This window comes from Cnephaeus nilssonii (genome assembly GCF_951640355.1).
Source record: "Cnephaeus nilssonii genome assembly, chromosome: 7".
Taxonomy (NCBI): domain Eukaryota; kingdom Metazoa; phylum Chordata; class Mammalia; order Chiroptera; family Vespertilionidae; genus Cnephaeus; species Cnephaeus nilssonii.
Window position 1 is genome coordinate 35,070,823 of NC_137078.1, and position 15,290 is coordinate 35,086,112.

At 36.2% G+C, this 15,290-nt stretch overlaps 2 protein-coding genes across 2 annotated transcripts in view; one reads left to right on the forward strand and one right to left on the reverse strand.

Moving 5' to 3' along the window:
- The window catches only part of HFM1 (helicase for meiosis 1), a gene marked incomplete at both ends in the record, with an annotated part of 92,770 nt that overhangs the window by 31,998 nt on the left and 45,482 nt on the right, over positions 1 to 15,290 (forward strand). The window contains 4 exons of the mRNA XM_079777006.1: positions 1,614 to 1,694; positions 6,339 to 6,430; positions 8,328 to 8,434; positions 8,530 to 8,577. Coding sequence (XP_079633132.1) covers positions 1,614 to 1,694; positions 6,339 to 6,430; positions 8,328 to 8,434; positions 8,530 to 8,577 — 328 coding nt within the window. The remainder of the gene's footprint in view (positions 1 to 1,613; positions 1,695 to 6,338; positions 6,431 to 8,327; positions 8,435 to 8,529; positions 8,578 to 15,290) is intronic.
- On the reverse strand, positions 13,759 to 14,532 carry LOC307103703 (nuclear transport factor 2-like; the record flags this gene model as incomplete). The annotated part of the gene is made up of 1 exon (XM_079778212.1): positions 13,759 to 14,532. A coding segment is annotated over one exon (390 nt), but the record flags the coding sequence as incomplete, so codon positions are not given.

The window sequence follows — 15,290 nt, forward strand, 5'->3', positions numbered from 1 at the left end:
AGGGTCCTTAGCATATAATGTGCTGTTTCTAAATTTGGTTATACTTTCTTGCTCAATTTCTTCCAGTAGCTCCCCATCACTCTTAGAATAAAATACATACTTTCACCAGAGCCCACAAAGTCCTAGTTGATATCTTGCTGCCTATTTCTCTGACTTCATCTCTTGTTATTTCCTCTCTTTTATTCTACTCTCTTTCCCAGTTGGCTCCTTTGCTGTTCCTTAAACATGCCAAACTTGTTTCCACTTTAGGTTTTTTACTATCTGTTCCTTATTCTTGGAATACTTCTCACATATTTTACATGGCCTGCACCTTCCTTTCATTAGGTCTTTGTCCAAATAATCTGCTGCTCAAAGTGTTTCTCCTGGACTACTAGTACTTTAGTTAAACCTACCCTTAAGAGGGGAAGGCAAAATGATTTCCATGTTGTTATTGCTATTTTTGTGTTCTTAGGAAAGCTGATGTGTTTATGTATGTTGAAAATTAGGATGACTATATCCTTACTTTATATCGGAAATTATGTAGCTTTATATCAGAAATACACATAAGCTTTAGTTAAAAGCTAAAATCTATAATTCGCTAGGTCCTTTCTCAGCTTTATTTTCCTTCATAGTACCTTTCAATACCTGAAACTGTATTATTTATTATTTGTGTATTGATTGCTTTCTTCATTAAAAATTTCTATAGAGAAGGAACCTTGTCTTGCCCACTGCTATAAATCTGAACTTTAGAATAGTGCTCAGCATTAGCAAGCATTCTTCTTTAGCTGATTAATTTTCTGAAGGTTAAATTAATAGTGGGTAATTAAGAAAATTAGCAAAACCTTCAAAAGCCTTACTTAACAGAACAATTAAAATGATCAAGCTGCCTAAGCTTGAACAGGTTGTGGCAATCCCGGTCTCTGCTCTGAACTGTTTCCAGTCTCCTGGGCCTTTATAGCAATGAGACAGAGCCTACTACTCTGATCCCCATCCATCAGTGCGAGTGACTTGCATTGCTTCCTATCAGAGGTTCCTTCCAAGTAGTGATAGTGCCATATTCAGATAAATACCAAAAGCATCAGTTAAAATAATCATAAGTGGTTGCCTTAAGAGTGGCAAACTCAGAGGAGGGGAAAGACTGGTGTTTTTTGGAACAATCTTTTAGAACTGTTTGACTCTATACTTTGTGTGTATATATCTTTGATAAAAGTTAAAAAAGGAAACCACTGCCTTATTTAAAGTCATATAACAAAGTGGTTACTTAGACCTACAGCAAGTTACTTAGCCTATTTTTCAGTTTCCTAACTTGTACAGGAAATAATATTAATACACCTACCTTATTGTGTTATTTTGAGGATTAAATGAAATAATACATATATATTATTTTAAAAGCTCCAAGTTGTAAATGCTATTTTATCACTTGTTATTTGTATTATTGTTACTATTAGAAAATCTTTTTAGCATATTATCAACTCTTTTATTAAAATGAGCTTTTTATTACCACTTAAGTAGGGATTACAGTTCTTCCCAGAACAATTACACAGAAACATAACTTTAGCATATTTAATAATAAATTTTATTTTGTGCTGCTTCCTTATTTTGCTAAAATAAAAATGTTTTCTACAATTTAACAGATTTATGTTTGAAGAATCTGAATGATTTATCATCTCTGGACTTAATAACGATGGATGAAGGTGTTAATTTCAAACCAACTGGTAACTTTTCCATCATTGCTAATAAATTTAACAATTGCTTGCCCTAGCCAGTTTCGCTCAGTGGATAGAGCACTGGCCCGCAGACTGATGTTCTCGGGTTTAATTCCTGTCAAAGGCATGTGCCTTGGTTTCAGGCTCAATCTCACCCCAGTTGTGTGTGGGAGGCAACCACATCAATACATCTCTCTCACATGGATGTTTCTCTTTCTCTCTGTCTCTCCCCCTCCCTTCTACTCTCCCCCCCACCCCCGCACCCCCCCAAAAAATAAAAAATCAATGGATAAAGGTCCTCAGGTGAGGATTAACAACAAACACACACACACACACACACACAAACACACAAGAAAAACACAATTGCTTACTTAAGACTAAATACGAAATTTGTTCTACTAAACTTAGGTGATGGTAAAATTAAATTGTGATATCAATTCTCAACAGGGTATCATCATTAATATGATAAATTTATACAAGAATCCTATTTATAAAATTACAGAGCTTCTTTTTGACCGGCATAGAATTTGTCTTCACTGAGTCTGGTAACTTTTAGCAGAGGAATGAAATGCTCAAATCTTTGGGTTGTTTCAAACTTGCTATAACTTGTAGATAATCTTTTCCCAGTTCTAAATTATTCAAACATTGATTACTTATGCTCTCACTTTCATTCTATTTAGAGTATAATAGAAAAGAGAAAGAATGTTTTATAGTTTTAGCACTCATGATTAGAAGTTTCTTGGGATGTAATATTGACTTCATTATTCCAGCATTTTAACATAAAATATGCAAATCTAGCTTATTTGCATATTTTATGAATTTTAAGAGGAATACATTACTGTACATGATGCCCATTTATCTGATCCTCCTCTGGGCCCAGGTTAGCCATGTATTTTGCCTTAAAAATATCTATTATGCAATGCCCAATCTTTGGACATTTTGTCCTTTGTGTTTATAACTCAGCAACCTCTTGTTACACCCTCTGTCATCAAGCTACTTAAAAAAAAAACACGCAAAGTGTTATATGTATGTATGTACAGTTTTATGAGGAATTTAACATGTCTTTTTAACTGTGGTAGCATTTTTATTAGGATTATTATTTAGGTTAATGTTCTTGTTACAAGGTTGCATGGATTCTTTAGTTGTTTGCATCAGTACTTATTTCATAAACCCTGTTCTATTTAGTATGCTGTTCTACAGAATGCAAGAATTTATAGGAATGCATATATAGTATATTTTAGGAGTTAAATATGTATGTAAGTATTCAAGAATACTATATATTTATTTAAGGCTAATAATTTTTATTAGCTTTGATTTGTAGTATTTTTATTATTAATCAGTTTGTTATATTTTTGTATTTCCATTATGATTTCCTTTTTGACCTATGGATTATTTGCAGCTATAGTTCCTAATTTCTGTACTTGCTTTTTTTAGTTGTCTTTTTTTTCTAAAAAGCTTTTTTTTTTATTACGGTACTTTGTAATCAGATAACATTTTTTGTATGATTATGATCTTTTGAAATTTGTTGTGACTTGGTTTATGGCCTAGTATGTGATCAGTTTTTGTAAATATTTTGTGTACTTATCCTTTTGGTTTTAAGCCCTCTTCTAGATAAATATCTTATTAGTTCTTTGATGCTTTATAAAAGATACTTCTTGTATTTCATTTAGCTATTTTAGTTGACTTTAGCAGGAGGGTTGATTCATACTTAGCCTGCCATTAATGTAGATGGACATTCTTATATAATATTTATAATAAATTCTTTTTTGTGATTTCTTGTTCCTACATATTACTAATATTTTCTTTTACCTTTTTCAGTATTTACTTTTTAAAAATATATTTTTATTGATTTCAGAGAGAAAGGAAGGGAGATAGAGATAGAAACATCAATGATGAGAGAGAATCATTGATCAGCTGCTTCCTGGGGATCGAGCCCACAACCCTGGCATGTGCCCTTGACCAGAATTGAACCTGGGACCCTTCAGTCCACAGTCTGGTGCTCTGTCCACTGAGTCAAACCAGCTAGGGCAGTATTTACTTTTTGTATTTAAATTCTTAGCCTCGGTGTTTTAATTCTTCTTCATACAGTTTTTTATTTTTAAATTTGTCATCATAGTACTGAAATATCTAGGCATTTTCATTTGTATGCTTATGTTCTTGTTGAGCTTTTTAGTTATTCTACCTGGTAATGTGTAAAAGAGAAGGGCTCAAAAGGCCAAGTCTTAGTTAGGGTTAACCTTCTTAAAATGGTATGTAACTGCAAGAGGCTTGAAAAGTTAATGAACTGGGTTGCATCTTGAACCTCTGTAGGAGGGAGGGTGAGAAGAAAGGAAAGAAAGATGGAAATTTTGCATTCCTAAAACTATTTGGCAAAGCTGATGGGGAATCTTTAAGTCAAAATTGCCCATCAGAGGAGTCCCTTGTCTTATGGACCTACCTTAACATTCCTGCCATGCTCAGTCATTGGTTTGGAGCATCTTTGAGAAGTGTGATCTCAGTATGAACATGGTGATGGATTCAGAACATGGTAGCTGGGGTCATCTCCAGTAGGAGATGTGAGAGGTGCAGTCTCATGGCCTCTACCTCCACCCCAACCCCCAACTGTATAAATTTTATTTTGAATTATCCTGGATTTGCTACTATGAGAATATTAATCACTTAGCTATATTGATAGCAAAGTTGCCTCCTTATTTGTTTTCTTCACTTGCATATCTTTTTTAATTCTTTCTGTTTCTTCTACCTTGAGTCACTTTCTTCATGGCTTCCTTTCTATGTTATTTTTTTTTAATTCAATGTCATTTATTGTCATCTGGTGGTAACATAAGGGTATTGTAAGCCAATATGAATAAATGTGTAAGAACTAGTCTCCCAATAAAGGACACCTAAAAAAACAACTGTATTGTTTCTCAATAATTTCTCACTTCATTAAGTCATTTCTAGGTGGAGACACTTTGATGCAGAGTAATATTATCTCCTTTTAGCATGATCCGCTCTAGTTGTTTTCTTGACTTTGTTTTAGATTGAATCTCTTATGCATCTTCTACTATGAGGTTCATATACTCATCAAAACCAAAGATACAGGCTTCTATACACATATTCAATTGCTCATAAAACCACATCTAAATCTGAAATCTATTTTACAAATATCTGAAGATGGGGTTGATTGGCTGCACCAACCCCTTTCTACACTTTTGAACCTGGCCATGGTACGCCATGGTGGAAGCTAACAAAGACTACACTAAGCCACACGCTCCTTCAGAGAGCCACTTCTGGAATCTTTCTATGTTGTTTTTATATTTTACGTAGGAAGCCTTCATCCTTACTAAAAAGCCAGCAAGTATCAAGTCTTTTACCAAAACCTTTAATTTTCTCAAACAGGGATAGCCTATATTAATTTGTAAACACTTAAGATAAGAGCAGCATCTTTAAATATGTCCTAGTTATATTTAGTTTCCTTGATAACCATATTGTTGATATCTCACACACTGCTCTCAGAAGCATCATTTTATGAACCATTGAATTACTCACATTTTTGCTGAATATATTCACTAGGCTCCTAATGGAGAAAGTGGCTTTTAAGCTGCCCTTGTTATTTTTCTGTTCCTGTTTTATCTTCTATACCATGAGTATCTAAGTCTAAAGGAATGTCAGTTTTTTCCCTTCTTCAGCAAAACCTGTAGTACATACATACATATTAATCCTTTTCTTGAAAAGCAGTATGCCATTTTCCTGTTCCCAGCCATTTTCTGTTTCACATGGTTTGAAATTATTTGTAATGTTTTTGACAACTTAGAATTGAAACCAGTAGTCTTTTAAACAAATTCTATTTCATCAATTATTTACCCTCACTTAAACCCCCTACTCCAGTCAATCCAATGTTGTATTTCTAAAACAATTTATATTCTAACTCCAATTTAATTAAATTTTGCTAAAAAATTTTAAGTGGTACTCTTATTTTACAAATCAAATCCAAAATCTAAACTCCTTTAATAGCATTTCAGAGCTCTTTCAGGGCCTCTGTAAGTCTATCATTCATCATGTTTTGATAATGAAAGTGGGCAACATTTAATGTTAGACCCTATGCTAAATTCTCTACATGTATTATTGCATTTAATCTTTACAATAAACATTTGAGATATTCTATTATTCCCACATTATGTAAAATAACCTGCATATGACCAAGCCATATGTTTATCAAGCCATACATCTCTCATAACAGTATTCTAATGATAATCTTTTTAACTTTTTTTTATTAGCAAATCTTGATCTTTCCTGAGGTCATAATGGCTTCATATCCTTTCTGCCAAGGCGTATTAGTTACTTTTAAGTCCTGCTCTAGACCCATTATCTCTAATTAGGCCATCCTACATTGACCATTCTCTTAAGTTTAATTTCGTCTGTATTTAAGTTTGTATATGTAAATGTTATCATTAATTGGACTTTGTTCTCTAGTCCAGTTATTTTTATCTGGTTGTCTACCTAGCCAACCTATAAGTTCAGAGAGTGCATATTCTAGATTTGTTGGTGTGTCTTTTGTTCTTGATGTAATTACAGGCACAGAATAGATGTTAAAGAAATGTTTATTAAACTCATGAAAAAGCAAGTTGTTTCAGCTGATGGAGTAAATGTTTATTTTTCCATCTTTTACCACAGAGACCGGAAGGTTGATGGCTTGGTATTATATTACATTTGAAACAGTGAAGAAATTTTGTACAATTAGTGGAAAAGAAACTTTACTGGATCTGGTAAATAGATTTTCATTAGAAAATAAATACAGACTAATACAGTATAAAATAATATTGGGGAAGCAACTAATTAGTATATCATCTAATTTAAGAATGAATGAGCAGAAAAGAAAGCATTCTAATAGTGCTTATGTCTCCTCCATCCTTATGTACACTTAATCATGAGATATTCAATATTACGTCTTAGAATGTATTTTCAGTTGTATCTGTGTATCAGGGCTAAGAAAATTTATATACATACTCAAAGTAGGGCTGGCAGTAACCCTTCAACTTACACGAGAATGGCAATTGCATTGGTAGTGGCTTCTAAGTGCAATATGTTGAGAAAGACCCCAAATGATCTGGCATGTCATATTAGGAAAGTCTGCTCTGAGTGAGGGACAATAAGGGACACATGTGCTGCATACATGCAACTCTTCCCTAAACCTTTTGCAACAGAATAACAGTAACAGTAGAAATAGAATAGTATTGATGATGGACCAGAAAAAAAGAATTGATTGTAGGGAAATGGGAGTAAAAACAGGTTATACTAAGATATCAACAGTGGTGGCAACTTTGCAGCTATAGCAGTGAAGAGAACCATAGTCATGTTGTTGGTACCTGGTAACTGTATTGGTGCTTTCTCCCTTTACTGGGCACATGACTATAAAACAAGGTATTTATATTTATTCTTAAATTTAAGCCATTTATTTTAATTTAAAATATCTAAGTTGACTATTTTAATGGGATTATTTTACTAAAAATAGCACAAAGATTGGTGAAAAGTAGGCTTTATTTACATGTAAAATTATTTTTAAGAAGAAATCAAGAGTAGAAAAATCTTCATGTTAACATTATTTCATCTGATTTTGAGTTCAGTACATGTGGAAGAGAATTAGAATAGGTATTAGTTTCATTTTACAGATGCAAGAAACCAAAGCAGAGAGAGTGCTTTGCTAAAAAGTCATCTGGCAGAACTATGATATCTAAAGCATTCTTTCTATTGCAAAGTTAGCCTCAATAGAGATAATGGTTTGCAAACTACAGAAGGGTGAAACTATGTATACTAATAAAGAGCTAATATGCTAATGATCGATACGCCATAATGAGTAATGGCCAGGTCATTAGCATATTACCTGGGGCGTTGCTCCCGAGACAGGGCGGCCCTGAGGAGGCGGGAACATCCCATGCCAGAGAGGGCAGGGGTGAGAGCCCATAGCACCCCCCTCACCAGTCCTTTACCACCCATTGCTGGCACTCTGAGTGCCCCACAGCCCACCTGCCAGGGGAAGGAGCACAGCACAGCAGATGGGAGGATTTCACGCTCTCCTCTGGTGCCACGTTGCTCCAGAGATGGGGCAGAAGCAGGGAAGCGCCCCGAAAAGGCAGGACCAGCCTGAGGTGACTCGGGGCACTGAGGGCGGAGCTTGAAGCGGCCAGAGAAGGCCAGAGGGTTTGGGGCCTGGGCCAGGTGCACTGGAGCTCTGCGTGGACAAGTTCGGGTGTCAAGGCAGGGCTGCAGGTGGGTGGGCGGTGCCGTGCAAATTCGCACACTGGGCTCCTAGTAATAATATAATAGTAGTAATAAAAGTAGTATTAAGAGCAACATTTACTGAAGGCTTACTATGTGGTTGGTACTGGGTGAATATTTAAAATTTTATTTTGTTAATCTTTACAGTCTTAGTCCCAGTGTCTAGCACAATGTCTGACATATAACAAGTGTTTGTAAACTTTTGTTAATAAATGAATGAGTGAGTGAATCCTGAAAGAAGCAAAATGTATAAAGCAAATTTTTAACTCTATTATGCCAAATGATAAAACTGTGATGTCCCAAGGCAACATGAGAAATAAGTATAGAGAAAGTGGATGACAGGAAAGAATGGACATAATTAAATGGACAAATGCTGAAATTTTATAGGTCAAAATGATAGCCAGCTGCACGGAATTTCTAGATGTACAATTAAGGATAAATGAAAAGAAAACTTTGAATACTTTGAACAAATGTTCAAATCGAATAACTATCAGGTACAGAAATTAAATATATTTTAAATAATTTTTAAAAGTTTTATTTTGTTAAAATAAGTAAAAATAAAAATTTTGCCTTGTGTTTTTATTTACAGATTTCCAATGGAAGGAAAAATTAAAACAAGAGAAATGAAAGTAAATTGGTAAAGATAATTCATTATTGAATGTCTTAAAATACTGACTACCTGTTCATTATTCATATTTATACATTTTTTATAGTTTTAAAATTTATTTCACATTTTTCTCAGTACAAAAAAAGAACAGATTTACATAAAAATGAGTCAGAATGTAGGTGTGAAATTAATTTCTAAAAATTCAGACTTCAATTTATTTTATTTTTTTTCCAATTTTTTTATTAAGGTATTATATGTGTACATATCTTACCATTGCCCCCCCCACCCCACTCCCATATATGCCCTCACCCCCCAGAGTTTTGCATCAATTGGTTATGCTTATATGCATGCAAACAAGTCCTTTGATTGATCTCTTATCTCCCCCACCTCTCCCTAACCTTCCCCCTGAAATTTGACAGTCTGTTTGATGCTTTACTGTCTCTGTATCTATCTTTTTGTTCAAGTTTATAATGTTCTTTATTATCCATAAATGAGTGAGATCATGTGGTATTTTTCTTTCATTGACTGACTTATTTCACTTAACATAATGTTCTCCAATTCCATCCAGGTTGCTGCAAATGATGAGAATTCCTTCTTTTTTATGGCAGCATAGTAATCCATTGTGTAGATGTGCCACAGTTTTCTGATCCAGTCATCTGCTGACGGGCACCTAGGCTGTTTCCAAATCTTAGCTATGGTGAATTGTGCTGCTATGAACATAGGGGTGCATATATCCTTTCTGATTGGTGTTTCTAGTTTCTTCGGATATATTCCCAGGAGTGGGATTACTGGGTCAAATGGGAGTTCCATTTTCAGTTTTTTGAGGAAACTCCATACTGTTCTCCACAGTGGCTGCACCAATCTGCATTCCCACCAGCAGTGCACGATGGTTCCTTTTTCTCCGCATCCTCGCCAACACTTGTCGTTTGTTGATTTGTTGATGATAGCCATTCTGACAGGTGTGAGATGGTACCGCATTGTTGTTTTGATTTGCATCTCTCGGATAATTAGTGACGTTGAGCATGTTTTCATGTGTCTCTTGGCCTTCCTTCTGTCTTCTTTTGAAAAGATTCTATTTAGGTCTGTTGCCCATTTTTTTATTGGATCATTTATCTTCCTTTTATTAAGTTGTATAAGCTGCCTGTAGATGTTGGAGATTAAACCTTTATCAGTGATGCCATTTGCAAATATGTTCTCCCATGTAGTGGGCCTTCTTGTTGTTTTGTTGATGGTTTCTTTTGCTGTGAAAAAGCTTTTTATTTTTATGTAGTCCCATTTGTTAATTTTCTCTTTAGCTTCCATTGCCCTAGGAGCAGTGTCAGTGAAGAATTTCTTTTGGCATATGTCTGAGATTTTGCTGCCTGTGGATTGCTCTAGTATTTTTATGGTTTCCCGTCTTATGTTTAAGTCCTGTATCCATTTTGAGTTTATTTTTGTGTATGGCGTAAGTTGGTGATCAAGCTTCATTTTTTTGCATGTATCTGTCCAATTTTCCCAACACCATTTATTGAAGAGACTGTCTTTATTCCATTGTATGTTCATGCCTCCTTTGTCAAATATTAATTGAGCATAGTGGTTTGGGTCAATATCTGGATTCTCTGTTCTATTCCATTGATCTATATGTCTGTTCTTGTGCCAGTACCAAGCTGTTTTGAGAACAGTGGCTTTGTAGTACAGCTTGAAATCTGGTATTGAGATCCCTCCTACTTTATTCTTCTTTCTCAGGATTGCTGTGGCTATTCGGGTTCTTTTTTTATTCCAGATGAATTTTTGGAGAGTTCTTTCAAGGTCTGTGAAATATGCCGTTGGTATTTTAATGGGGAGTGCATTGAATCTATAGATTGCTTTGGGTAGTATGGACATTTTATTTTATTTTATTATTTTTTTATTATTATTATTTTTTTATCTTTCTTTCCAATTTTTTTTATTAAGGTATTATATGTGTACATATCTTGCCATTGCCCCCCCCACCCCACTCCCACTTATGCCCTCACCCCCCAGAGTTTTGCGTCCATTGGTTATGTTTATATGCATGCATACAAGTCCTTTGATTGATCTCTTATCTCCCCCATCTCTCCCTAACCTTCCCCCTGTAATTTGACAGTCTGTTTGATGCTTTACTGTCTCTGTATCTATCTTTTTGTTCAATTTTATAATGTTCTTTATTATCCATAAATGAGTGAGATCATGTGGTATTTTTCTTTCATTGACTGACTTATTTCACTTAACATAATGTTCTCCAATTCCATCCAGGTTGCTGCAAATGATGAGAATTCCTTCTTTTTTATGGCAGCATAGTATTCCATTGTGTAGATGTACCACAGTTTTCTGATCCAGTCATCTGCTGACGGGCACCTAGGCTGTTTCCAAATCTTAGCTATGGTGAATTGTGCTGCTATGAACATAGGGGTGCATATATCCTTTCTGATTGGTGTTTCTAGTTTCTTCGGATATATTCCCAGGAGTGGGATTACTGGGTCAAATGGGAGTTCCATTTTCAGTTTTTTGAGGAAACTCCATACTGTTCTCCACAGTGGCTGCACCAATCTGCATTCCCACCAGCAGTGCACGAGGGTTCCTTTTTCTCCGCATCCTCGCCAACACTTGTCGTTTGTTGATTTGTTGATGATAGCCATTCTGACAGGTGTAAGATGGTACCGCATTGTTGTTTTGATTTGCATCTCTCGGATAATTAGTGACGTTGAGCATGTTTTCATGTGTCTCTTGGCCTTCCTTCTGTCTTCTTTTGAAAAGATTCTATTTAGGTCTGTTGCCCATTTTTTTATTGGATCATTTATCTTCCTTTTATTAAGTTGCATAAGCTGCCTGTAGATGTTGGAGATTAAACCTTTATCAGTGATGCCATTTGCAAATATGTTCTCCCATGTAGTGGGCCTTCTTGTTGTTTTGTTGATGGTTTCTTTTGCTGTGAAAAAGCTTTTTATTTTTATGTAGTCCCATTTGTTAATTTTCTCTTTAGCTTCCATTGCCCTAGGAGCAGTGTCAGTGAAGAATTTCTTTTGGCATATGTCTGAGATTTTGCTGCCTGTGGATTGCTCTAGTATTTTTATGGTTTCCCGTCTTATGTTTAAGTCCTGTATCCATTTTGAGTTTATTTTTGTGTATGGCGTAAGTTGGTGATCAAGCTTCATTTTTTTGCATGTATCTGTCCAATTTTCCCAACACCATTTATTGAAGAGACTGTCTTTATTCCATTGTATGTTCATGCCTCCTTTGTCAAATATTAATTGAGCATAGTGGTTTGGGTCAATATCTGGATTCTCTATTCTGTTCCATTGATTTATATGTCTGTTCTTGTGCCAGTACCAGGCTGTTTTGAGAACAGTGGCTTTGTAGTACAGCTTGAAATCTGGTATTGAGATCCCTCCTACTTTATTCTTCTTTCTCAGGATTGCTGTGGCTATTCGGGTTCTTTTTTTATTCCAGATGAATTTTTGGAGAGTTCTTTCAAGGTCTGTGAAATATGCCGTTGGTATTTTAATGGGGAGTGCATTGAATCTATAGATTGCTTTGGGTAGTATGGACATTTTAATGATGTTGATTCTACCAATCCATGAACATGGTATGTTCTTCCATCTGTTTACGTCTTCCTCTATCTCTTTTTTCAGTGTCCTGTAGTTTTCCGTGTATAGGTCTTTTACCTCCTTAGTTAAGTTTACTCCTAGGTATCTTAATTTTTTTGGCGCGATGGTAAATGGGATTGCCTTTTTAGTCTCTCTGTCTGTAAGTTCACTATTGGTGTATAGAAAGGCCATAGATTTCTTGGCGTTAATTTTGTATCCTGCTACATTGCCGAATTCCTTTATTAACTCTATTAGTTTTTTGACGGAGTCTTTTGGATTTTTTATGTACAATATCATGTCGTCTGCAAATAAAGACAGCTTTACTTGTTCTTTTCCAATTTGGATGCCTTTTATTTCTTCTTGTCTAATTGCAATGGCTAATACTTCCAGTACTATGTCAAACAGGAGTGGTGAGAGTGGGCATCCCTGTCTTGTTCCTGTTCTTAGGGGAAATGTTTTTAGTTTTTGTCCATTGAGTATGATGTTTGCTGTGGGTTTATCATATATAGCTTGTATTATGTTGAGGTCTGAGCCTTCTATTCCCATCTTGTTGAGAGTTTTTATCAAGAAAGGGTGTTGGATTTTGTCAAATGCTTTTTCTGCATCAATTGATATGACTATGTGATTTTTATCTTTCAATTTGTTTATGTGATGTATCACGTTTATTGATTTGCGGATATTGTACCATCCTTGCATTCCTGGGATAAATCCTACTTGGTCATGGTGTATGATCTTTCTGATGTACTGCTGGAGCCGATTTGCTAGAATTTTGTTGAGGATTTTGGCATCTATGTTCATGAGGGATATTGGTCTGTAATTCTCTTTCATTGTGTTGTCTTTATCTGGTTTTGGTATTAGGGTGATGCTGGCTTCATAGAAGGAGCTTGGAAGTGTTCCTTCCACTTGAATTTTTTGGAATAGTCTGAGGAGGATAGGTTTTAGTTCTTCCTTGAATGTTTGGTAAAACTCTCCTGTGAAGCCATCAGGCCCCGGGCTTTTGTTTGCCGGAAGCTTTTTGATGACTGCTTCAATTTCGTCCATAGTTATTGGCCTATTGAGCTGTTTAGATTCTTCTTGATTGATTTTTGGAAGGTTATATTTTTCTAGGAATATGTCCATTTCCTCCAGGTTGTCCAGTTTGTTGGAATAGAGTTGTTCGTAGTATTTTGTAACAATCCTTTGTATCTCAGCAGGGTCTGTTGTTATTTCACCTCTTTCATTTCTGATTTTGTTTATTTGGGTCCTCTCTCTTTGCTTCTTGGTGAGCCTGGCTAGAGGTCCATCAATCTTGTTTATCCTTTCAAAGAACCAGCTCTTGGTTTTGTTGATCTTATGTATTGTTTCTTTGGTCTCTATGTCATTTATCTCCGCTCTGATCTTTGTTATTTCCTTCCTTCTGGTTACACTGGGCTTTTCTTGCTGCGCTTTTTCTAGCTCTTTGAGTTGTAGGGTTAGGTAATTTATTACCATTGTTTCTTGTTTTTTGCAATAGGCTTGTAGAGCTATGAACTTCCCTCTCAAGACTGCTTTCGCTGTGTCCCATAGATTTTGGATTGTTGTGTTTTCATTGTCATTTGTTGCCATGATGTTTTTTTGTTTTGTTTTGTTTTTTTTTTGTTGTTAAGAAAATTTTTGTGGTTTTATTGTATCATGAGGCATTGAAACATCTGAACAAATCAATATCTGGACGGTGAGGCAGCTGCTTTCTCCTTCACTTCTTTGGGTTACTAGAGCAACTTGTCAGTAGATTAAAAAAAAAAAAAGACAACCTTTTGCATTACTTAAGTCTTTCCAAGGCATGCGCTGGTACAACACAAACTTCTCCTGTCAGATGTAACTAGTCTAGCGTCCAAACATCATGCACAATACCTAGGTAGCAGCAGCGCACTGCGCCCGCTCCCACCTTGGTCCTGCTCATTTGTGTATGATATTTGGAGCATCTGGAGGAGTGTGAATAGTATCTGGAAGAGGAGGGAGGAGGAAACAGCATGAGTGCCTGGCTGGGAGGAGGTCAGCCGAAGTTGTGCAGGGCAAGCCTGAACATGTCTTTGGTGCAAACCCAAGCATCATTGATGTTCTTCAATAGGAACATCTGGTGGAACCCCATGATGGGGTCTTCATCGGCCGTAAGCTGGCCCACAACCATGCTGAGGATGCAGCTATCTGGCGTGGGCTGGTGGTCCTGTGCCGTGATGCTGTGCTGGATTTTCTGGAACGGAAGGCTAGACAACTTCTCCACAATGGCAGCTTTCCCCTGGAATTGCTGTCCTTCCCACGTAAGGCATGATGCGTCAATGTAAATTGCGCCTAGTTGGGTTCGGTCGTTATCAAATAACTGGTAGTAATGTTGAATGAAGCTGGATCCAATCTGCTCCCAAAAAGGCTTGTCTCCGATTCTGGAGCGTCACCCAGCCTCGTTGAAACCCGAGGGGCTGGCACGATGGCGGCAGCGGCGGCGGCAACCCAGCGCGGTGGGCGACTGACTGTCCCTTCTGCCATGATGTTTTTTATTTCTTCCTTGATCTCTCTGGTGACCCAGTCCTTGTTTAATAGCATGCTATTTAGTCTCCATGTGTTTGATTTCTTTGGATTGTATTTATTGTAGTTGATTTCCAGTTTTATGCCACTGTGATCTGAGAAGATGCTTGATATAATTTCTATCTTCTTGAATTTGAAGAGACTTTGCCTGTGACCCAGCATATGGTCTATCTTTGAAAATGACCCATGTGCACTTGAGAAGAATGTATATTCTGTGGCTTTGGGGTGAAATGTTCTGAAGATGTCAATTAATTCCATCTGGTCTAGTGAGTCATTTAGGATTGCTGTTTCTTTGCTGATTTTTTGTTTAGAGGATTTGTCCAGTGGTGATAGTGGGGTATTAAAGTCTCCTACTATGATTGTATTGCTATTAATCTCTCCCTTGATATCCTCCAGGAGTTTTTTTTATGTATTTGGGTGCTCCTATATTGGGAGCGTATATGTTTACCAGAATTATTTCTTCTTGTTGGATTTCTCCCTTTAGTATTATGAAGTGGCCTTCCTTATCTCTTGTTATGGCATTTACTTTGAGGTCTATTTTGTCAGATATAAGTATTGCTACCCCAGCTTTTTTTTCATTTCCATTTGCCTGAAAGATATTTTTCCATCCCTTCACTTTCA